The 24,656-nt window shown below is 47.2% G+C and overlaps 3 protein-coding genes across 3 annotated transcripts; 2 read left to right on the forward strand and 1 right to left on the reverse strand.

The window, feature by feature from the left end:
* The first annotated feature begins 516 nt into the window (after positions 1–516).
* Positions 517–2,013, forward strand: LOC122374163 (cilia- and flagella-associated protein 36-like). Its single transcript, XM_043352765.1, has one exon. The coding sequence runs from the start codon at positions 597–599 to the stop codon at positions 1,512–1,514; it is 918 nt and encodes a 305-aa protein (XP_043208700.1). The 5' UTR covers positions 517–596; the 3' UTR covers positions 1,515–2,013.
* A 5,954-nt stretch (positions 2,014–7,967) lies between these two features.
* On the reverse strand, positions 7,968–12,475 carry LOC122374524 (C-type lectin domain family 4 member M-like). The gene is made up of 3 exons (XM_043353331.1): positions 12,406–12,475; positions 9,802–9,854; positions 7,968–9,275 (listed from the first exon to the last, which is right to left on the reverse strand). The coding sequence occupies exons 1-3, from the start codon at positions 12,473–12,475 to the stop codon at positions 7,968–7,970; spliced, it is 1,431 nt and encodes a 476-aa protein (XP_043209266.1).
* On the forward strand, positions 12,447–17,211 carry LOC122374173. The gene is made up of 3 exons (XM_043352777.1): positions 12,447–12,608; positions 14,955–16,377; positions 16,997–17,211. The coding sequence occupies exons 1-2, from the start codon at positions 12,474–12,476 to the stop codon at positions 16,284–16,286; spliced, it is 1,467 nt and encodes a 488-aa protein (XP_043208712.1). The 5' UTR covers positions 12,447–12,473; the 3' UTR covers positions 16,287–16,377; positions 16,997–17,211.
* Positions 17,212–24,656: the final 7,445 nt, after the last annotated feature.

The following is a 24,656-nucleotide window of genomic DNA, read 5'->3' on the forward strand; positions in this document are numbered from 1 at the left end:
AGGGGCGGTGTCAGTGGGTCAGAAAAGGGGTATGGGGGTAGCAAGGAGGGTAGGATGAGAAAAAGGGGAGGACCAAGAAAGGGTGTAGAAATTGGGAAGGGAAGAGGTGATGCGTGACGGAAATAGCTAGACAATCAGGTGTGATGTTTTTTTCTAAATGATATACATATATTCATAGATATGGTAAATTTCTTTGCCCACTGAGTGTTGATAACTGATGAATGCTTTCATGCTGATACGTCTAACATGCGCTGGCGATGATGAGTATCTGCGGTTTTATTGAGACCGTCAGTCATTTGATCTACACTTTCGCCTCATTCTATGTTCTATAGCATTGCACCCTCTGACACCCCACTCCTCGCCTCGCCCTCTTTACCTACTGCAATGGAATGTCGAGACCGTCGACCCCCTCCCCCTCCTACCGGCGCCGCCCCTGACGCCAGTGGAATGTTGTCGTCGACAACCGACGAAGGCGCGTCGATCGCGCTGCCGATCCTCATCGGTCTCGACGCTCACTCCAGTGCTTCCTGCTGTCCGTGACCGTCGCCTTCGACGCAGGGTGCATCCGGCTGTCTGTGTCTCGAGAGCCCTCCAGAATGCCCAAGAAGGCGGCTAAAGAAGACGAGCACGCATGGGTGTTCGATTCACTCGTGGATTTCCTCCGGGGTCCGCTCTGGAACATTCCGATCATGAACTTCATCGAAGAGAGGTCGATGTTATTCGAACCTGACGGAGCCAACAGCAAGGCCTACAAGAAGGTTCACGATGACTACAAGAACCTGGTGGATCTGATGCTGGGTTCCTACATGGAAGACATCGGCATCACGCCAGAGCAGTTCGAGAAGGCCTGCAGCAACGCGGCCGCCGAGATGAAGTCCAAGTTCCACCAGCTGCAGTTCGAGCAGCTGTGGGCGGCCGACGACTTCGACATGTTCCAGAGGATGATGATCCGCACCAACATCGAGCTGCAGTTGCAGGCGCTGGAGCTGCTGCAGCACCGCCACGGCGTCATCCCGGCCAGCTTCCTGCCGGGCGACGTTAGCGAGCAGGAGCGCCGCATCCTGGAGGAGGTGACGCGCCGCTCGCTGGAGGACCAGGGCGGCAGCGTGGACGGCGACACCCGCGCCCTCGAGGAGGCCATCGTCAGCACCGAGCAGACCAAGCAGCAACTGCGGGCCGGCCGCGACCGCGAGCAGGAGATCATCAACAGCACCATGAAACTGTCCATCTCCGACCCGCCGCAGGCCGCGCCGCAAACGGCGGCTGATAAAATCTCGCCCGAGGAGCTGAAGAGAAGGCAGGAGTACCTGCGTCAGCAGCGGGACAAGCTTCTGCTGATGAAGAGAGCAGAACGTGAGAAGATGCTGGCGGCAGAGGGAGAGTCCAAACAGGCGAGACCCAAGTCTTCACGCGCGGCGCGGTCGGCCATGGCCGGCAAAGTCGACCCCAAGACCGTGGAGATGAGGAGGAGCTTGGCCAAGGTTCTTCGTCAAGAGGTGGTTGACAAGAAGTAAGAGTGAAACAGATGAAGTCAGCAAGAGAGAGAAAAGAGGTACTGCGGCATGAGGTAATGTGTTCTGTGGAAATATTGTCCTGGTAATGGCGTGGTGAAGATTCACAAGTGAGTATCTAGAATCGATAGTTAGTTGAAAATATGCGATTGAAATTGAAAAGCATGCGATGAGAGGTGTGAGACGAGGAACGCATTTGTTCTGGCGATTGTACCATGCGGTGACACAGAGGCTTTCAGTGTCACTAACTGAGCACATGGACGAAGATTGAGATATTTGTGAAGTGGGTACCGTAATGTAGGTACTGCCGAATACACAGTGAACAGGACATGTCTGGTGCCTTACGTCGAAAGAGCGTTGACTGCAACCGAGTAGTAAGTCGTTTGTTGCACCATTGCAATTTTCGTTTTTCGCTTCACCTGTCGATATGTTAAGTTTTCGCGCTTCTTCGTCTTGACAGAACCCTCGTGCTCAAGTAGTCAAATAAATCAGAAAAGACAAAGACGTTTGTGAAAATGGAAAAGAATGAAAGATGACACGATCATTTTCTTTTTAGCTATTGCTTGTTTTAGCTATTGCAAACGACACAAAACTAGCCCTTTTCACGACGGGTTTCTGGTACACAGTTATTGCAGAGTAGGTGCAGATTTGGTGCAGATTTGGTCAAATTAGATTCATTTTGTTTCTTAAAAGTTGTCAGTGTGGATTGCACAGATTGTTACCTATATGCCTCATTTTTGACATTATGATATTATTTTCGATAACACTGAAATAAATTCATGATATGAAGATATTTATTGGAATTTGGTGCAGATTTGGTCAAATTAGGTGCATTCGCCAGACAGCCCGTTGTTAAAACGGCCAATATGCACCATGTTCGGCGGATCCGGCTGAGGCCTGCCTCTCCGACGGCCGTGCTGCGCCTGTCGTGGCGCCATCTCGCCGCCTCTAGCGCTGCCTGGTGGCCAAAACGGCTCACCTATGGACTGAAGCCGGGCCCCGTATACAGCTGTGCAATAGGCCACCTCAGGTGACAGGTCTAGCTGTTCATTTGTTCAACCGTGATTTTACAAATGGAGAGGTGCTTTGCAACAGATTGAAGTGATTGAAATAACTATAACAAAACAGATTTAACAGTTTTTTACAGTTGCGATTCAGAGTCGGCACCTGCAAGCAGTGGCGGATCCAGGGGGGGGGGCAAAATGGGCATTTGCCCCTCCCAAACGGCATAATTTTAACATTACGCCTATGGACGAGGCATGGAAAGAATCGATAAATTGTCATGATTTGCCCCCCCCCCCAAAAAAAAAACTCTGAGCTGGATCCGCCAGTGCCTGCAAGCGGATGTGACATGTCGGTGACTTACGATCAGCCCGATGAGACAGAGGCATTTGGCCCTCAACAACTAGTCCGCTATATCAAAATTCAAAATCGCTATATCAAAGTAAATTATTTTCATCTATTTACCGTGGACAAAAGCTCAAAGTCTTTTTAATGAATTCAAATGGACTCAATGACCCATCCTTTTCATTGTTAGGACCAATACCTGGCTAAATCGATCTTGCTCACACTTCACTTCTCTGGACCCCACCCCCTGCGGAATGCCTTCAGCCGCCGGACTCACCAGTCTATTAGCAACTCGTGGTGCTTCTCGTTTACCCATTATTCAAGGTAGTTTGATCAGTGTACGAGGCTAGGTTTCCTCACAGTTTTGGTTTTTCTTATTTATTCGTGGATTTTGTTAACCTGCGCAATACTAACTTGGTGAAATTTAAGAGCAACAAGCTGTTTTATTTGCATTGTTCATCCTTGTGATGCATGATGAAATCAGTGACAGTATGCACTTAGGCCATGGGCATAAATAACGGAATGCCACCGCCCTCCTGAGACGGAGCAGTTTGGTCGACTGCCTCACTCTAGCCGATAAGACATGTTCACTCACTTCATGGGTGTGCTCTATCAGATGATCGGATCGTTCCTCGCTGTAACGGTATTCCGTGCATCGCACGAGGACGTCTTACCTCACACCTCCTCCTGGTAGCGTTTAGTAGGAAAACTGGGCTCTTTCCTGATGGGTAAGAGTATATTCTTTCGTTCCGGAACTTCGATACAATGATCAGGAACAGAAGACAGGATTAATTGAATTTCGAGCAGACCAAGGATCTTAAAATGAGGTGAACTAGAGATATCATTTAGATGATGCGCTGAGTTTCATTTTCATTCATGATTCTAGCCAAATTTATTCATGTTTGTCCCCGTATGTGCATTTCAAACTGAAACACAAATAAAAACACACAGAAGTATTTACAGGGTGGACCAAAAAGGATGGAAACATTTTAAACTCGTATAAAACATGCAATATTGCATGCAGGTGACTGAAAATATTACTGTATGCCTGGTCTATTCAAATACATTAGCCAGAGGGGTGTGGTAATAACTGGTGTAAGCAAATTGACCACGGTCAAAAATGCATTACCAGAATGCACTTAAGCCAACATTTTGGGATGTTCTCGTTCCTAAGTCGGCTAAGAGCTTCGGTCCAGAAAATAAATTTATCGTTGGCATCGTTGGCATACAGTAAAATACATACCAAACTCGGCCGGTGATAAATTTTCAAGACCTCAGTCCTTACTGATTTTTGAACTCGGCCTTCGGCCTCGTTCAAAAATCCAGTAAGGACCTCGGTCTTGAAAATTTATTTACACCGGCCTCGTTCAGTATTATATAATACCAAACGAGAGTGCATTTTGTGGAAATTCATAATGACATCATGCTCAGCTGCTTTCTCTCGTTTTCAGTCTCTCACAGCAAATGTTCGAAGAGACCATCTTTGCGAGACAGGCACAGATCGGCCCGCCTGGCGGCTGACGCGATAGCCCGACGACACATGTCCTCTGGTATGACTCGCACAGCCTTGGTGATCGCTCTCTTCAGGTCACTAAAGCTTACAGAACCTTCTTTATAGACCTGACCGGTGACCCTTGAGATGACCCTACAGGAAAAAAATCCATAGGGTCAGGTCGGTTAGTGAGCAGACAGGCCAGTTCCACTTCGGTTCGAGGGTGGGAGCGACGTGGCTGACCTACCAAGCGACGCTTAAGAAGTTCTTGAAGTGAGATCAAGCGACATATGGCAGTATCTTGGACCTCATGTGGCTCCAGCAAGGCGGTGCGTCTCCTCACATTGCAAAACAATGCTCAAGTGGATCGAGAACCACTCTGGTGACCGGCTGATATCCCGCGGTGCCAGTCGGAACTGGCCCGTCTGCTCACTTGACTTGACCCCTATGGATTTTTTCCCTGTAGCGTCATCTCAAGGGCTAGGTCTACAAAGAAGGTCCAGCAAGCTTCTGTGGCCTGAAGAGAGCGATCATCAAGGCTGTGCGAGTCATACCAGAGGACATGTGTCGTCGGGCTATCGCGTCAGCCGCCAGGCAGGCCGATCTGTGCCTGTCTCGCAAAGGTGGTCTCCTCGAACATCTATTGTGAGAGACTGAAAACGAGAGAAAGCAGCTGAGGATGATGTTATTATGAATTTCCACAAAATGTACTCTCGTTTGGTATCATTTTCAGTCACCTGCATGCAATATTGCATGTTTTATACGAGTTTAAAATGTTTCCATCCTTTTTGGTCCACCCTGTATTACGGAGCGAGCGAAGCGAGCGTAGTCTTTCCTTAGATTAACGGAAATTTCTGAGTATGAGCGGCCGGCCGGCCTGCCGGCCGGCCGGCCGGCCGTGGTCACGCTTTTGCGAGGCTTATATCTCAGCAACCACTTGACCGATTTACATGCGGTAATTTTTGTAGGGTAGCTTCATTCCTTCTACCAAGTATTGGACTATTCCCGATGCATGTGGGTGACCCCTTATGCACGTGCCACGTGCAAAACGAAGAGGTGTCACTTTTGTAATTGTTCAATATCTCGGTAACTACTTGGCCGATTGCGCTGAAAGTTGGCATGTGGGTAGGCACCCACTATGCAATGCATATCCATGTGCCAGAGTTGAGGTGCTGCTGCACGTGCGCACGTGCAGGGGTCGATTCCAGATCTCGAGAACGGCTGGACCGATGGCGCTCAAATTTGGTACATGGCTAGGGACCGGTTAGTAGGGTGCTGTGCAAAAGTCAGTTGGGACCCATTTTGCACGTGCGCACGTGCAGGGTGCCGCTTCCAGATCTCGAGAACGGCTGGGCCGATTGTGCTCAAATTTGGCACATCGCTAGAGACCGGTTAGTAGGATGCCGTGCACAACTCAGTTGGAGGTACCCCCTCGCAATTTCGCACGTGCAAGGCTCACCATCTCGCTCGCTCCGTTAGTCGCCCCAAAAGGCGTTATACTGGTTCATACATGAATAATTACATATTAAAAGCATTTGGTTTTAATGCAGAGTAACAGCGATGCTCACGTATACAATATATCACTAGCTAAAGCTATGAAAAGTTTCTCCAACTTAACCCTCGCCGGCCGAGGGGGGGGGGGCGGTGCCGCCCCCCATAGGGTTTTTTCTCGATAGCTCCGAGCACGCTGGCGATAGAGAGCTGAAACTTGGTATACCTGACCTTTGATTCAAGCTGAATCTTTTGAAACCAACCGCATTTTTGGGTCAGGTCAGGTCACTGACATATGACGTCATAAGTGAACCTCTGCACGGTCTCCAGATGTCGCAACTTCGCAACGCCCTCACTGCCAGAGCAGATGTCACAGGGAAATGAAACTTGCAGGATCTAGTATCCATTATGAGTCACACAACTTGTATGTCTCGGATTTTTCCTAAAGGTCATATGAGGTCAGGTCATTTTCGTGACCTCACCATTATAAGTCAATGGGGAAAAATGAAAACTGCTTTTCTGGCGCCGGGAACGATCTCCAACTATCTCAAGCACACAGAATCGTGATTTGATGCACTCCTTGCAAGGTTAGATGCGTCACTTTTGCAATGTTGACCTTGCGTGACGTCATTTATGACGTCATCCAGGTCATGTTAGTTTTTCGTCAATAACTCCTGATCAAATTGGGCTAGCGAGTCGGGAAAGCCACCAATGGACTCAGGAAGACTTGCCGAATCGAATGATATGCGACATGACCTCTTTCGACCAACTTCGTGACCTGGGGATGCTGACCTGACCTTGACCTGAGGTCAACACCCAAAGTTGACCTGACCCGGACAAAAAGTATATCATTCGACGCGCCTGAGCAAGTCGAACATGATGCTGCCAAAATCGGCGCTCTGCGGCCGTTTTTTGCGAAGTTATTCACCAAAAACTGAACCGTACCTTGGGGCACTTGACCTGACCTCAGAGGTCACCGGTTGACCTAGGACCTTAAGATCGGGTACCAATCTCTGCGTCTCGTAACGGCGCACACGCTCGTTTCTTCCGCGACGCGCTAGCTTCACCAGGGGCGAAACGGCGAGGGGGGTCGTACCCGCCCCCCCCCCCCCGGCCGGCGCGTATGTAGAAAACCAATAGGTCCGGCGAGGGTTAAAGGGACCCTGCGGCCTCCCACCTTCAAAAAGCTCATGAATTGGGCATAGAAGTGATGTCCCTTGGATCAGAAAGATCAAAAATGAATATCTACCAAATTTCACCGAAAATCATTCACGGCCTTTCAAGATATTAGACTTTCACTTTTGTTTACTTTCTCTGAGACCTCCGCTGTTCCTACGACGTCATTTGGAAGCAGTAATTTGGCATTCTAAAATTGCAGCAGATGTTGTGCGCAAAGCAGCATATAACACCACGCGTTATACCACCACGCGTTACCAAAACGTTTTAGTAAAAGATTTAAAATTGGTAGAACTGCGCTGACGTCACAAATTCTAAGGGGGCATTTAAATGCATTAGCCCCTTAGGATCGGAAAACTGCAAGTTTGAAGTTAAACATCTCCAAATTAAAGCAATTCTCGATGTTGTGAGTGCCCAAACTGGTAAGTGCAAGCCATGGACCCCAATTTGGCTATCTCAACTCAAAAGTAATCTTAAGGTGCGATGGTCACTTTAACAGAAACTTGGTTTTTGTTTCATTGTCATTTGTTTTGCAGTTTAAAACAATCTGGTCCTATTAAACGTTGCTTAATTTTCTTTCTATGCCAGGAATGAGGAAAACTTACAAATTTCCGTCCACTTCTAGCGCTGCAGAAGAGGCAAATCCCCAAATGCCCCCAGGCCCCATGATTCGCCAGACAGGTTTTCACAAAACTATTGTCATCATGATGACAATAGTTTTGTCATGTGAAACACATGCATTCATGCATACCTTATTTTACATGCATGTGTATATGTGTACCTTATTTTATTGTATGATCAGTAATACACTTGAACGACACGTTCAAAAAGTGAGAACGAAACTCGGTCTCATTTTCGGTTGAAACTGCTGACAGCGACTTGTGTTAAGTTTTTACGTAGTTTTCAGTTTATTTTACAGTGAAGCATTGTTGGGGCAGAGACCGATGCATTTATGCCGGGGCGCTAGAGCATATAAACTGCCGCTGGGCGTTGCAAGTGATATCGTTCCAGAATCCGTCAGAGCTGGAGGTAGCCTCTGCCTCTCCACAGCGCATCGAGGCTGGACTGGGCTCGGTGCCCCCGTCCCAGTCCATGTAGCCGCTGGGGTAGTCCGTGCCGTCCTCCCACTCCCAGGCGGTCCCGCTCTCGGCAGTCAGACCGATCCATACTTTGTCGTTGGACGCCATGTCAGCCAGGGCGTACAGAGCCGCCGCGTTGTCGGCGGTCATGGTGGCCAGGGTGCCTCCCTGCTCCTCGCAAATGCCCTGGGCGTCCTCGAAGTTCGACGAGCCTTCGGAGAGTGCGAAACACTGACCGTTTACAGGCATAGAGCCATCGGCGCAGGAGCCCATCAGTTTGCTGATAATTGTGTCGAGCTTGGCATCGAGCGCCTCGATTTTGTCGCAAATCTCTTCCTGACCGGTCTGCAGTTCGTCCAGCTTCGTGTCAACGTCAGAAAGCTCGGCTAGGATCGACGTTTCCACGTTAGTCAGTTGCGTTGACAAATCAGAAATATCCGACCCCAGCGCGGTCTGTCCGTTCAAAATCATAGTCTTGGCGACATCGATTTGACTCGAGACGTCGGCTATGTCGTCATCAAGATCACCGATTGCGTCCAGAATCATCGATTTTGTAGTTGACAGGTCGGATGACAGTGTGTCAATGCTACTCGATATCATTCCTTGACCGTCCAAAATCATAGATTTGGTTGTGGCTAGTTCGTCGGACAGAGTGTCAATCCCATCAGAGATGTCCATTTGTCCATCAAGAATCTCTGTTTTTGCATTCTCCAGGTTGCTGTTCAGGTCAGCAATATCCTTAGTAATCTCATCCTGACCATCCAGTATAGCAGCCTCAGCCGATTCCACCGCCTTCAGAATATCGTCCAACTTCTCCGCTTCCGTTCCCAGCTCTCCCAGCGACGATTTGATGTGCGCCTGGCCTTCTTCCAGCTCGGTGAGGTCGCAGGTGCCACCCCCTCCGGACACCGCCTCCAGAATCTCCATCTGTCCGGCAATCAACATGTCCTTGGCGCTCATCACCGCCTCCAGCAGTTCGTCCAGCGCCAGGGTCTGGTTGTCCAGATGACCGGAGAGCGAGTCGAGCTTCTTCTTGGTGTCTTTGCTGCTGGAGCCGCGCAGGGTCAGGAAGCGCCCAGGCAGTCTCTGCTCCGGGGAGGAGGTTCCAGTGAAGGGTAGTCGATCGGATGAGTCGGCTGTGACCGGGGAGCGGCTTCCGAGGGCCGCGGAGGCCGCGGGCTGTAAAAGAGAAAACATTGTCACAAAGGCAACTATGGCAAGCTTTACATATATAAGACTTTATATAAGTTACATTAGCAAGAAGCCTCTTAGCCTCTATGATGAAAAAAGATAATTCTACATAGTTTTTCTTTTTATAATATCTTATCGAATATCCTACATTTTGTCAAGCCAGTCAGTGTCACTCATATGCTTCATGAAATGTAGGCAATAGGTAGGTTTATGTATTTGGTGAAGTGCGTAGCACTTTCGGATTGTCATCTTATCCTGAAGAAGATGTTAAACTAACCCATTCCTTTCTCCCGCTTTTGTCACGGAAAGATAACCGACGTTGCAGAGCTTTCGTGACCTTCCTGTGGACTGTTTTGGTGGCTGTTTTTATATAAACATTCAACACACTGACTGTCTTAGTCCACCTGCCCTGCCATTATCAGCTGCATTCAAAAGTTCAAAAACTGAATTATACACGGAATGACACCTTCCCATCCCAACAATTCTGGGACACCGACAGGAACCCTGTACTTACCAGCTCTGGTTTTCGTCGGTCGTTGGTCTGGTGCGGTGTGGGAACTGACACCGCTGACAGGTGGCCAATCAGTAGGAACAAGATCAACAGAGATAAAGACAAAGTGGTTTGCATGCTCGGCACAACGGTCCAGTCAAGTGAGACTGAACTGGAGAACCGAGCTGCTGAGCTGGAGGTTCAAGTTGCCGAGCTGGAGGTCCACGTCGACGAACTGATGTTCACGTTGCCGAACTGGAGGTCCACAAAGCTGAAGAAGCTGTTCACCAACTTCAATAGCCAGCCTGGTGAACTAAGCTGACCGCCCGCGAGATTGAAGGAACAGTGAAGCACCCGTCCAATAACTGGCGGTCTGGGCTGCTGAATTGGTTGATGTTGAAGGTAGAGGTGCTCCCACGAATCGGAGGCCCTTCGTCAGTCCACAATCCAGTCCCAGACCACCAGCACTATGGCACTCCTGTCCGATGTGGAGGGTCGACTGGACACGTTCCGCGGGCGGCACTTCACAGACGGTGCCGGGGGCTTTCACATGTAGTTCGTTGGTCAGTAAGAGCCTTGTTTTTGTGTGCAGCTTCCTGAATATCCACCGGGAACGGGGTTTTGTTGCGGAGTCTGGTGTTTTTGTCGTGGGTAGGTTTACAACTATTTGTTTTTTCAGTTGTGTATCACTTTGATCTTGATCAGGCATCAGTTAGTCAAGCACCGAGAAATAACGTAGTACCTAACAAGAGCGCACACAATGGCAATAAATCATAGCAACGTCATTTTGTTGATACGACAATGCCTCTTATATTTGTATGCATTCAGAACCTAACACCTTTTATTATCACACATGATACTTTATAATTTACCTTATATCAACCGTTTGTTGAAGACGTTTATGTAGGTGAGGCAGCCGAGGTCATTATCAGAGTGTATCTGACGTCAGGGTATTGGTGCTAACTACTGGCACACGGCCCGAACATAACCGTTAGTGAGTGCCCGACCATCTCTGTTAGCTCACTAATAAGAGCCAGAGGGCCTGCAAGCCTGTGTTCTGACTGACCCAGACCGTCACGACCCGCTAAGAAGAGCTTCGCATGTCATTACCTATCTAAATCCGTACTGAGGCGCTCCAACAGAAAGCTAAAGTTATTGACAGCATCCAGTTGCAGAGACGAACGGGTAGCCTGAAAATCTGAGCTTTGCGGATGTGACGTTACGTGCTGTAAATTGTTTGGTCACACATTTCGTCTATTTATAGTCCGGATTAAGCTATATTTTCGTCAACAAAGCGCATCAGAAGCGAGATGTTCAATGTAGCATCGTGTCACTCAAGCTTCCTTGTTTTATATTTTCATATACAGGGTGATCCAAAAAAAATTGGAACCCCTAACTTAAAATGTCTGTAAGTCAGGAAATTTTCACTTGATTGATAAATTTCAAACACCATTAGAAAGAGCGTTCAATTCTCTATAAGACCAAGATGATTGTACTTACTTATTATTATTAATATTGCCCTAGACATATGCCTATAAAATTTGTGTCACGAAACTCAGTGAAACGGTTTTGAACATTATGCGCAAATCAGTGATTGGCGGTTTGCTGTTCTGATTTGCTGTTCTGCTTGTTGGAGGTTCATCAATAAAAATAGCTCATTCACGTGCTATTGTAAGGAAAGGAAAGGCTGACAGCCTGCTGGGACCAGTTGTCCCAGAGACTGCTGGCCCGCGCAGTCGGAGCTGTCCCCAAGCAACTGCAGGCCTGCGGGACGGCCCCCGGAGCTCGCGTTGAGCACATGCTGTGATGAACAGCGGAAGTTAGGACGCGTGTATCTGTTCTACTGTGTGCTTCTGTGTTAACTTTTATGAAATAAAACTGAATTTGGAAGTGGTGTTATTCGCAAAAAGACAACAGATAGAGTGCTAACGGATTTCAGCTCATTGTTAAATTGGACGATTTCGTTTCACTCAGTTTTCTGTCGCTCATTCCAAAAGCTAATAGTGTGCCAATGCTTTACAACAAACATGCACCAATTTGACGTGATTTTATAGAAAATTTAATGCTCTTTCTAATGGAGTTCGCAATTTGTCAATAAAATGAATACTTTCGGACTTATAGACATTTCAAGTTAGGGGTTCCAAATTTTTTGGATCACCCTGTATATCACGGTTGAATGGAGCTGTAGTTCAAGGGATGATCAAAGTTATGCCCGATAAAAACCGGCCTATTTCAGCGTAAGTCGTATAGGAGTAAAATATGCTGCATGATGTGTTCTTATTGTGGTTCCTTCGATGTATGACGTCGAAACTACCATGGCTCAGCCTACCATACTCTTACCAGATGCATATGTATGCTAATACCAGGTATTGCCGTGCCATTTCATACGTCCAGCCCCTATGAAGCTGTCCAGCAGCTACCCATTACCGATCAGCCCACCTAATAGATGGCCTGTAGGAACTGACCGCTGCTGTCAACCCTCTGGGTCTGAGAGCATCACCTGACGACTCTGCAGCGTCCGAACGGTAACCGGTGACCTGTGTGGTCAGCCGGCACCGTTACCGAGCCGCCCCCACCGCCAGCCGCCCGGTAAGCAGGTCAGGTCACCGCTGCACTGGCGGGGGTTACCCGCCCGAGAGGCAGCTCTGCAGGCGGCCAGATCACGAGAGGTGACGGCAGTCTCGGCCGTGGTCAGCATGCGGCCGGCGGTGCAGCTTCTGGCCGCTTTGGCCACCTGTTTGGGAGTTGTGGGGGCCTCCACCCTGTCAAAGGTTCCAGTGGCTACTGGGAAGGGGCTGGATGATGGGGACAGCTTGGCAGCGGAACAGCAGGTAAGGGTAAAGGGTTAAAGGCGGGCTGAGTCGGATAAGCCCCGGGAAGGTAGCTCTGCTAGTGTAATTATCTGATGTTTATAAATGCAGTTTGATGATGAATAGGAGAAGAATACAGAACACAGGTGAAAGCAATAAACAACTTTGAGCTCAATAGTAGGTAGTAGCATATATGTGCGTTGTGTAATTTGCATGGTCACCGATAGGCAGTCACGCTCTAAAGTGAACATCCCACTTTAACATTAGTTTTGACTTGAAATAGCCAAAATGGGGTCCCTGGCTTGCACTTACCGGTTTGAACATTCACAACATCGAGAAATGCCTCAACGCGAAAATATCTAATTTCAAAGTAGCCGCACTTTGGATTCAGAGGGGCTAATGCATTGGAATGCCCCCTTTGAATGTGTGACGTCAGCGCGCATCTAACGATTTTAAATCTTTTACTAAAACGTTTGGTAGCACGCGGTGGTATATCACATACCGGGGTTACATGAGCAAGTAAATGCGTATCAGGAACGGATTTTCCTATTCGCTCACCATTGTAGTCCGTTTGTAATGCGTATTAACTCTGCTCATGTAACCCCGAGAGTGTGGTATATGCTGCTTTGCGCGCAACAAGTGCCGCACTTTCAGCTGCAAAACTATTGCTTCCAAATAAAGTCGCTAGGAACAGCGGAGATCCCAAACAGTAAACAAAAGTAAAAGTCTTATGTAGATTGAAAACCGGTGAATATTTTTCGGTGAAATTTGGTAGATATTCGTTTTCGCTCTTTCTGAACCGAGCGACATCAATTTCATGTCAATTCATTGACTTTTTGAAGGTGGGAGGGTTCCTTTAAGGAAATGACCTAGCGGACATCGGGCGTAAAGTTATCATTTGATTAAGCAATAAGTGTGTTATCGTGTACCTGAGACGGGAGAACTCTGAAGCTCACATCGTTAGGCGTACAGCAAGGTTACGAGATATCTTTAAAAAAAAATATTTATTGCCAACTTCTTTACTTAGGAACGAATTGTTTGCTGAATTATTCAATGACTGAGATATATAGCTGTCGGTCAGAGATATTTACCCCGTTTACATGAGTCAGCGAAAGTTCCGTTTAGAAAGGATTTTTTCGCTTAGCGAAAAGTGCGCGACTTTCGACTCATGTAAAGTGGTTAGCGCGGGCTAAGATTACGTGGAACGCAAATATCCGATGAATTAATTAATGTGATCTGTCCGTTTAGAACGTCATGTCCAAACGTATTTATTGTTGTGCGACGTATGCCTATTGGTGAAGTTGGCTGAAAGTGGTCTGGGTAGAGTTTTACACTCGACTGTTAGTTAAAATGCTGATTCATTTCACATTTTTATATCTTTAAAAAATTTCAAACTCTTCAATAAGCACTCTGTAAAAAAATCGTTATTTACCAAGAAAAGCTTTCAAATAATATTCGAGTGGCAGCTGTTAATTCGTAAATAACTCAAACTTCTACTGTTGCATCTTGCACTGTAAAAATACTTGTTTTCATTTTTCGATAGTAGATAACTGTAGCCAAAAAGGGCGTTCGTGACTAGGTCACTTCTTGCAAAGTTCGGTTATACCATGAGCTCCCGGAAAAGACGAAAATTTTGCTACTTCACTTCGGCCTTTTTTGCAAACGGTGGACAATAGTTGCAAGCGACTGGTACCCCTTAGCTGGATAATCCGATTGGTTTTTCTTTTCTTTATTGAGCTATCACTACAATGTGTCGAGTGTCGAAAAACGTAAAATGCCAGTGTGCATGTATGTCTCGTTTGTGCGTCAAGCTGTATGGAATTAGCGTGCCATATAACTAACTTAACATTGCGCACCTTAGCCCAAATAACTATGCTTCAAAAGCACATCATGGTGACAAATGTCATACAGCACATTCACCGAATGTGACGATTAATTCTCGAGTACCTACCTACCCGAGCAAACTCAATGCCCCTGTTCGAGCCTTGGTACCCTGATGTTCACCGCCACCTCACGGATACGCGGGGTCACGCTGAGTCTACAGAAGGCACAGCATATGCATCTGGGGCTGGAGGAGGGTCACGGACTCCCTGACCGCGTTTACGTAACAAGGGACAGTTGTGTTGTGCTCTTTGACATCAACAGTCGCTGGATGCTCTGAACAGTTTGCACGTCATTGTCATCTCCGTTCAACTTGTGTTCCACATGAACCTGTTGTCGAGCTTTCTGTATACGACGGACCTGTCGAAAACAGTGATATTAGCATTGAGGGACGTCATGCGACATGACCCCGACAGAAATCACGGGACGGACGGTTGACGCGGAGGCATATGCCATGTCATGTACCCCGTTTGTCCGTGTCCACAGACGAGAGCTGATGTTCCGGAGTACGTCCGACCCACGACCGTTGTGGAGCTGGCCGCTGTGCCGCCGGTCCTCCCACCACCCAGCTCACCCAGCGCCCCGACCGCTGCCTCGCGAGTCGCTCGTATCTTCCTCCCGCGCAGACAGTTCACCAAGACCTGCGTGGCAATAACAGCCGGGTCAGATGACAACAGCGAGGCACTTGCTCAGATCCTGGAGGCCATCAACAGCAGCAAGGACATGTTGACCGCCGGCCAGGCCGCGATCCTTCAGGCGATCGCCGGAGTGAGCACCGGTGGAGGCACGGGCACGTGCGACCTCTCCGGGCTGGAGGAGGGCCAAACGACGATTATGAACCAGCTAACCACCATCTCAATGGATCTAGAACAGCTGGATGATATTCAAGCTCTCATTGAAAGTGCTAAGAGTATGATCCTTGCCGGACAGACAGCACTTGCCACTAGCATCAGCGACCTGGGTGATGATATAGACATGGCAAAGACAGATATCTTAGCTGGACAGAGCACAATCATTACCGACATAGCCGGCGTGGCGACCGATATCGACATGGCCAAGACCATGCTGCTCAACGGACAAACCACCATCACCACCGACATTGCGACTCTCTCAACGGACCTCGGCATTGCCAAACAAATGATACTGGATGCCATCGACGCCCTTTCTACAGACATCGATAACATATCAACTCTGATCGACTCGCTAAAGACGATGGTCCTGGAAGGCCAGGATGCCATCAACAATAACATTGAAAACCTGTCCACTCAGATCACGACCCTGCAGACGACGCTGGAGTCGGAGCTGACTGACATCGACAACCAGCTGGACGCCTTGGAGGCGGGCCAGCAGGAAATCTGCGACAAGATCGAGGCACTCGACGCCAAGCTCGACACCATCATCGCCAAGCTGATGGAAGGCAGCATGGATATGTGCGATGATGGCTCTGAGCCAATCAACGGACAGTGCTTCTTCCTATCGCCGCAGGCAGAAAACTTTGATGACGCCCGGGCTGCCTGTGAGGCCCAGGGAGGTACCCTGGCCACCATGACCGCCGACAACGCGGCGGCTCTGTACGCCCTGGCTGACATGGCGTCCAACGACAAAGTATGGATCGGTCTGACTGCCGAGAGCGGCGCCTGGGAGTGGGAGGACGGCACGGACTACCCCAGCGGCTACATGGACTGGGACGGGGGCACCGAGCCCAGTCCAGCCTCGATGCGCTGTGGAGAGGCAGAGGCTACCTCCAGCTCAGACGGATTCTGGAACGATATCACTTGCAACGCCCAGCGGCAGTTTATCTGTTCTACCACTCCCTGAGGTCAGCAGGTCAGCACTCGTTACGGGCACAGTGACGTCTTCAGCCCGACATGTTAAAAGCACTGAGCTGATGGCTGCCATGTCGCTTTTCTACAGGGTGACACAAAAAAAGGTCATCACCAAATTTCGAATAACTTCGGAAGTTTTATTCAGATCATCACCAAACTTCGGCCCCTTAAGGTCACACCTATGTAGCATACATCCACCAAGTTTCAAGTCTTCACTACGAATACTTTTAGTACAGTGTGTGTTTTACTGACGATCCACAATGTGCTCCAGGTGAGCGCCACGGCGCTGCAGGGCGTAGGCACACTTGCATCCGGCGGGCAAAGTTGTCGATAACCCGATGGCTGTGCACTTTACAGAGTGCAATGGCCTCTGGAGACAGTGCTCAGGGGGTGTGCTACCCCTGAAACGTTATTATTATCGGGTTATCGACAACTTTGCCCGCCGGATGCAGGTGTGCCTACGCCCTGCAGCGCCGGGGCGCTCACCTGGAGCACATTGTGGAGCGTCCGTAAAACACACACTGTACTAAAAGTATTCGTAGTGAAGACTTGAAACTTGGTGGATGTCTGCTACATAGGTGTGACCTTAAGTGGCCGAAGTTTGGTGATGATCTGAATAAAACTTCCGAAGTTATTTGAATTTTGGTGATGACCGTTTTTTTGTGTCACCCGTGTCCCCTGTATGTCACCCTGTTTTGTGTGTATGTGTCAAAGGCGTGTGATAGTTGTGGTTTGATGACGTGTTAGCACGTCTGGTGATCGGTAGTATTTATTTACATTATGTCTGTAGTGACGTTGAAGTTTGTATGAGAATGAGGAATTGCATTATGAGACTCGCACAAGGGCGTGATGAGAATATTTTGGAAGGCTCTCTGTGTAAGAAACGCGCATTTGTGAGGGAATAAATTATTTATTGATTCGTTTGTATTATGTCAGTAATATTCAGTGATCTCGAACAGATAAGTGACAGCTAACAAAGTAAAGAAACTCAAGCGCAGAACAGAAACATTGCAATATAGCCAAGAAGTCTATATTATTTATGATTCAAAATTTCAAAGCAAAAACATTTTTTCACGGTAGTAAGAATAGTTCATCGTAGGAGAGCTTAGCATTAATACCCGCTGAGAAACGAGTTAAAGTAAATGGAGCTCAGTACCTATGTACATCAAGCTTCAATGCATGTAAAAAGGCGAATAACGTTCAAATAACGTATCATAAAATCTCGTCAACCAAAGAAACACTGATACCGGAGTGCACTCTTGCGAAAATCTTAATAGCTCACCGATCAATGATGATGCAGATTTCAGGCTCTTTAACCCGGCCGGGCCCGGGGGTAATCCCAACCACCGCAGCCCGGGGGGGGGCGTTTTTCGCCCCCCCCCCCTCCCTGTCTAACTCCGTAAATAAGGGAGCTACGGAAGCAAAAGGGATACCAAACGAAAGGTCCTCACGAGTGACGAGACGATTCTAAAGCACCTAAAATTTTTGACCCCAGGTCAATTTTCAAGGTCAGAGGTCAAGGTCAAAGGCAAAAACCGGCACACGTGTAGTGATCTCAAAGTAAGCGTTCTAGAGGACGGCAGGATGTATAAAACCGGCAAAATTGGGTGTCAAACAACAGAAGAGAATCTGAGTATTCCGTAAAAATGCTCAAAATTAAAGATCAAGGTCAAGCTCATGCTCAACATTGACCTCAAACATTGCACTTTTTCGTACATCTTGCGTGTTAATTTCCAATATGTTTTGAAATGTTTTGAGGCTTATCAGGTCCCTATTTGTGGTTCATCTTACGAAACAAGGCTGCTCAAAGGTCAAGGTCACAGAAGAGTATCCTTGCCAGAGGCCATTTCACTGATTCAAGCTTAGCTAGTAATAATAAATAAGACAATTTTGCCATCCGGTGGCTCTAAATGAAGGAAAAGAGGAAAATAGGTTCCAGATTCGTGATCAGCGGGTGCGAATGCATCATTAACGACCTTTCATGTGTCAAGGTCAACCAAAGGTCATTCGAGGTCACATGAGGTCAATATAAAAAAATCCGTAAAAATGCTCAAAATTAAAGATCAAGGTCAAGCTCATGCTCAACATTGACCTCAAACTTTGCACTTTTTCGTACATCTTGCGTGTTAATTTCCAATATGTTTTGAAATGTTTTGAGGCTATCAGGTCCCTATTTGTGGTTCATCTTACGAAACAAGGCTGCTCAAAGGTCAAGGTTACAGAAGAGTATCCTTGCCAGAGGCCATTTCACTGATTCAAGCTTAGCTAGTAATAATAAATAAGACAATTTTGCCATCCGGAGGCTCTAAATGAAGGATTAGAGGAAAATAGGTTCCAGATTCGTGATCAGCGGGTGCGAATGCATCATTAACGACCTTTCATGTGTCAAGGTCAACCAAAGGTCATTCGAGGTCACATGAGGTCAATATAAAACTTTACCTTTTCCAAACAAAATATATAGGTATCATTTGACGCTGCTTGACAAGGCAAATGCGATAGTACCACTGCCGTAGCTCTAGGGTCATTTTTATCGAAGTTATTTGCGAAAAACTAAAACCATATTTCGAGATCCTTGCCCTGACCTCTGACCTCAGGTCACCAAAATATTTTTTCTATTTTTCTCTAGGTCTAACGCTACACAAAGTGCTCGTAATTTGTCTTTATCTCTAAAACTCTATTTTTAGCAGCTATTTGAAGTTCGCGTCTGTGACGCCGAAGTTTGCCGTGCAGGGGTCTAGAAAAATCGACCCTGTAACGTCATCTAGGGGGCTAGGCCCACATTTTTTACTTCAGAAGATGTCAAATTGATGGGAGAAAAGCTACTGAAAGTTTCGCTTTCTTATTCTTAAGCGTTCAGGAGCTATCACAAATATTCGCCAAGGGGGGGGGGGCGAAAAACGCCCCCGGGCCCGCGAGGGTTAATTAGTCTAAGTGCCATTATAATTACTTTACTTTTGCACCTAGTTGATTCAAATATCGGCTTGTACCATGCCTTTCTTCATGAAGTAGGACACCACTACATAACACAATATTAGTAGTAGTAGTAGTAGTTTATTGACACAGTCTTAGGTACTAGATGGATAAAACCCAGAAGACAAGTGTCCATTAAAACAGATCATATACAAAACATATTAAAACCGTCAAACATTTCATACAGAGAACCAGCGTCAATTAAAACTATACCTAAACACCACGTTAAAATCCGTCGCGTCATACGTTCTCACATGCCAGCAAAACTCTCTGAGAGTATATGGCCAAATCATTTGGACTACTTTTCATTAAGCTTGCCAAACTATCAAAGCTCAGCATTGTAAAATTTCTCCTAAGTGGCTCAGTGATTGGGCAGTCCAAAAGCACATGCGCCTCTGTTTGCACACCGAGCCGACAGGAGCATAGCCTCTCTTCTGTTGGGATTCTAGCCCACCTCCCTGTTTCTATCCTAAGGCGGTGTGAGCATAGCCTTAGTCGTGTAAATGCTGTACGAGCCCGTTCTGAAACATTGTTAGTATAAATCGGGTGAACCGTAAAATCATTATTAAAATCGATGTATGTTTTTCTCCTGGAAGATTCAGACCCTGTTATTTTCATGTGTATGTTTTAAAGGCTCCGCTCGCGAATGGACCCTGGTGTTTCTCTCATAATATTACCGATATATGAGCTCGCGGCTGTGTTTGCCTGCCTGTTCAGTTGCATGGCAAAGTGAGCTGGGCTGCCCACAAAATCAGATCGGCTTGTGAGCTTCCTCAGAAAGGAAATTTGAATTTCCTGGACCACTGCTTTGCCGTCTGGGGAAGCTAACTCTGCATGTACTAAGTCGTTGCAGGTTTGGCTTCTTACAGATAATAATTGCTTTTGAGCCGTTAATATTGGGGAGATCACTGCTTGGAGGTTGTTGCACAACCAGCTCTCGCAGCCATACAAAACTGTGCTGCTCAAAGCACTCTCAAAAACTAATTTCTTTACTGAAAACGGAGCTTCACTGTTTTTCTTTAAAAAGGAACCGAACTTGATCAAGTGACTCCGTTTCATGTCTATGTTTGTTTTCACTTGATCAGACAATCGGGCATTCATTATTTGAGAGCCTAAATACACGTACTTTTCCACATGTCCTATAACAATGTGATCGTTATAAAACGGAACATCATCGTTGCTATTTACTGTCATAAACTTTGATTTTTCGGGATGAATCTCCATATCGATATTCTTCGCTGCCCGAATCAAAAGCGATAGTTTTTTGTCTAAAGCTTTTCTGGACGTTGCTAGGACGACTGTGTCGTCCATGAATAATAGACAATGCAGGTTTTTTAAATACGTGTCGTTACCAAATTCTTTCAAAGCCCTGATGGTGCTGTTAATGTAAAAAGTAAACATAGAGCAGCTGTTTGCCGCTCTCTGTTTTACTCCCGTAGTTGATTTGAAGCAAACGTTTCCTAACACGTTCTTGGTGTCTGTTAAACTACTCGCAATAGCTCGGAGATACCTTTTGCCACAGCCGTGATCTACTAGTTTCTGAAGAAGGGTCTTTCGATTAACCTTGTCGTAGGCTTTTACATAGTCTATGTAGGCTATATACAGCACTTGCTTTGTTTTTCTTGCATATTCAATAAGTAGCCGTAGTGTAAACAACTGTTCAGCACAGCCCTTACCTACACAGCCTCCCGCTTGTTCATCATCAGGTCTGAACCAGCTATTGAATCGGCTGTTAAGTACACTTTCATAAATTTTTACTAGAGCCCCTTGTATGCTAATACCACGGTAATTATTTGTATCACTCGGGCTGCCTTTTTTAAAAATCATAAAAATCTTTGCATATGACCATTGATCGGGGTATTCACCTGAGAAAACTAAATTGAACAAAACCGTTAAAATATCCAACCATTCGCTTGATAGGAGTTTGAAAATCCCCGGAGGTACACCATCGATTCCTGCTGCTTTATTTCTATGCAATTTTCTAATCGCTGCATTGACCTCGGCCGGTGTGATTGGGTCGTCCAGAACGGGCACGTACATATCTGAATTCGGAATTTCCATGTCAGTATACCCGGTGGGTGGGTTCAGTAGCTTCTCGAAATGTTGTCGAAAATCTTCATCGCTTGGTTTGTTCCTTTGGTCTCCTTTATACTCGAAATCTCCTTTCCAGTTAATTGAGGACCAAATTAACTTTGGATCATTTTTAGCGACTAATACCTGCCACCGCGCATGTGCATCGCTAATGGCTGTTGCTGGAGCACGATCGTCCACATGATTAGTCTGCCCCGCACGTTTACAAGCGTTGTACAGTACCTCGCTGAGTCTACTTACTCAGTTCGCTAGCTGGGTTGTCCCCGCCAGCCAGCCCCGCTCCGTTCTGGTTCCACCAGGAAACCGGGTCCGGTATTACATGAGACTGTCCCGGTCCAAAATAGCCATATGTGATGAAGTAGAGATGGGCAATAAAAAGAACGCTGTAATCCCTTATTCACGGATGCGCCAGATGCTGCCTACATAATGTGGCACCTTTTGTGCACACGGCCTGCCTTGCTCATGTATCATGGGATCTTGATGCATAAATTTCCGAAGGAGCTCGACAACTGTACTGACTCCAGGATGTCATGTAAAAACACCTGATCAAATGATTAAAATTGACACAGATGAGCCAACGTACGTTTGTGACGCAATTCGATGAAGAAAAAGAGGCTGTCACTAAAAAAATGTTGCTCATTCTACTGCAAAAAGAAAGGTGTACCATCAAACAATTACGAACCCAAGAAAATAGAAAATAAATGAAATAAACTCCTACAATTTCTTGCCTAGGTAGTAGGTAGGTACACTGTGCGCAGTATCATTGATAAACTCCACTCACGCTAAAACCCTTCTGCAGTTACACAGCCGAGCCATTTTTCACGAGCCCAATGGCATGGTAATCGGTGCAGCTCGCTGTTTCCACTGTGCCGGTTAGGTCGATTGGGTCGTGCGGGTCGCCTCAGGATGGAAGTGTCCGCCGGGGGGTCCGGTGAGCTGCAGCAGGACCAGTCACGGTCAGACGGTCAAGTCTGGTGTCAGTTGCTCGGTGTCCGTGTGTCAGCTGTTTGGTGTCAGGTGTCAGATGTCGGCTGTCAGCTGCGTCAGGTGCCAGCTGTTCGGTCATCGGTGTCAATGTGTCAGCTGTTCGGTGTCAGTGTGTTAGCTGCCAGCTGTTGGGTATCAGTGTGTTAGCTGTTTGGTGTCAGGTGTCAGCTGTTGGGTGTCAGTGTGCTAGCTGTTTGGTGTCAGAGTGTCAGCTGTTGTGTGTCAAGTGTGCCAGGTGCCAGTTGCTGGGTGTCAATATGTTCGGTGTCAGGTGTCAGCTGCTTGGTGTCAGGGTGTCAGGTGCCAGCTGCTGGGTGTCAGTGTGCAGGTAAGTTTTAGCATTCTGATTAGATGTGACGATCTTTTTCAAAGGCGTTGGATGGACACTACTCAGTAGTCATGCTCGTTATTACTTTTTTAACCCGCGCCCTGCTGGGGGGTGTTTGAACACGCCCCTTGTGGTTTTTCGCGAATATCTCAAAAACGGCGGCGCGGAGCGCCGCCGTTTTTGGTACACCTTATCATACATCAATTCTACACATGTTGTGAAAATTTCAGACCAAGGTCATTCAAGGTCAGGTCACCAGGTCACTTTAAGTGACCTCACCTCATAAAAAGTTTCAATGTCTGCCATAGCTACACCGAGTGACCGATCGCTTTGAAACTTTTAGCGATTGCTAAGAGCAATAGCATGTACAAAATGTTTATCTCAGAATTTTGATATCAATGACCTAAGGTCAGGTCAATTTTGCGACCTCCCCATTATAAGTCAATGGGAGAAAATTGAAATGCGCCTCTTTTGGACAAATGACATTATAAACACTCCCAAACACTGAATTACAAGTGGTTTAGACACAATGAACATGAAAATGGTGTCTGTGACCCCTGTTTATGCCTCTGAGGTCATCTTAGGTCACGAATGGCATCTAACAGTTTTTCGCAAATAACTTTTGATAGAGGCATGCTAGAGCGATGAAAACGCCTTAGATGTATTCAGCTCGACGATACGGATCGACTGATATGCAACATGACCCTTTCCGGTCAGGTCATGACCTTGACCTGAGGTCAAATTTTCAAGTTGACCTTTCAAGGTCAAGTTATAGTTCATTCGATGCGTCTTGACGAGAGGAACACGATGCCGGTAAAAGTAAGCTCGTAAAAGGCTTGGGTCAAAAGTTATTGCAGAAAAACTGTTTCCGAAAAAATCGGCTATTTTTGCAGTTTTTGCCCCCTGCAGGCAAAACCGTTGACGTTAGGTCAAATCTGAGGGAATTACCCAGAAAGGGCGTTAATAGGGCTATCGAATGCGCTTTTCCGCGGCGCTGTAGCTCTATTGGTTCCCGAGTTATGCGTTGGCTTCTTGAAAATTGTCGACATTCGACCTGGAAATCGGCAAAATTTTGCCTTCAATGACCTCTGGTGACCTGACCTTTGACCTGACCAAAAAATTGACCGAAGTGATTTCGTCATTATTTTTGGCGCTCTTTCGAACGCCGCCTTCCGGGTATCGCTACGTGGCCCAAGAGCCGAGTTAGCAGGGGGGTGTTCAGACACCCCCCCCCCCCCCAGCAGGGCGTGGAAATCCAGGACCCCCAGCCGGGCGCGGGTTAACTGTTAGATTAAGCCTGTCAGATAAACTTCTCAACCCGTAACATACAAAACAAAAGTTTTGCTCGATAATAAACAGAAGACGCAAAGCTCTCGTGTGAGAGGTTCGGCACTTAACAACACGCTAAATTCAGTGCCTACATCATCTCGGGACGGGTTGAGCTGGTGGTCGTGGTTTGTAGCAGCCGCGTGCCCATCTTTCTGATAATCGCGGCTGCGAGCTCCAGGCCGCGCCGCTGAGGCCACCTTTGCACATTTACAGCGCCATACATCGGCCTCTGGCTCCGTGTATTGAGACCCGTGCACCGTGCAGCACTATCTGACCGAATAAGCACCGGGAGAGGCAGCAGAGAGCTCGCCCCGGCCGGCGGGCGGTAGCGGATACCGCCGCTGACCTTTGTAATAAAGATGCCCACAAATGGTAATTTTGTGGTAACGCCTGCCGCAGGCTGATCTAGGAGGCGTTCCAAGTGACTTTCTCGGGTCCGATGTAGGTTATGGGACCTTCTAGGCATCCTAGGAGGATGTTGCGGGGATATTTGCAACACGCTTGTCGAGCAGCAATGGTTGGAATGCACAGGAAGTAATGTTTCACAGCAATGCAAAAGGAATGCGCTATTGAGCAATCCACACTCCCTCCGTTTCCACGTGGTGTTATACACGATATCACATGACTTGTGACAGAATGGAAGAGAAGTTTGTCGGA

Source organism: Amphibalanus amphitrite, unplaced genomic scaffold (genome assembly GCF_019059575.1).
Source record: "Amphibalanus amphitrite isolate SeventyFive unplaced genomic scaffold, NRLGWU_Aamphi_draft 000039F_arrow, whole genome shotgun sequence".
In the NCBI taxonomy this organism is placed as follows: domain Eukaryota; kingdom Metazoa; phylum Arthropoda; class Thecostraca; order Balanomorpha; family Balanidae; genus Amphibalanus; species Amphibalanus amphitrite.

What these genes read in the sequence shown, in the direction of transcription:
- LOC122374524 (XM_043353331.1), bottom strand. Translation starts at nt 12,475, where the DNA reads ATGCTGACCACGGCCGAGACTGCCGTCACCTCTCGTGATCTGGCCGCC. An exon ending in CAGAGCTGCCTCTCGGGCGG is followed by an intron (nt 9,855 to 12,405) that starts GTAACCCCCGCC and finishes GCCACCTGTCAG; the next exon opens with CGGTGTCAGTTCCCACACCG. An exon ending in ACCGACGAAAACCAGAGCTG is followed by an intron (nt 9,276 to 9,801) that starts GTAAGTACAGGG and finishes TCTCTTTTACAG; the next exon opens with CCCGCGGCCTCCGCGGCCCT.
- LOC122374163 (XM_043352765.1), top strand. Translation starts at nt 597, where the DNA reads ATGCCCAAGAAGGCGGCTAAAGAAGACGAGCACGCATGGGTGTTCGAT.
- LOC122374173 (XM_043352777.1), top strand. Translation starts at nt 12,474, where the DNA reads ATGCGGCCGGCGGTGCAGCTTCTGGCCGCTTTGGCCACCTGTTTGGGA. An exon ending in GCTTGGCAGCGGAACAGCAG is followed by an intron (nt 12,609 to 14,954) that starts GTAAGGGTAAAG and finishes CCGTGTCCACAG; the next exon opens with ACGAGAGCTGATGTTCCGGA.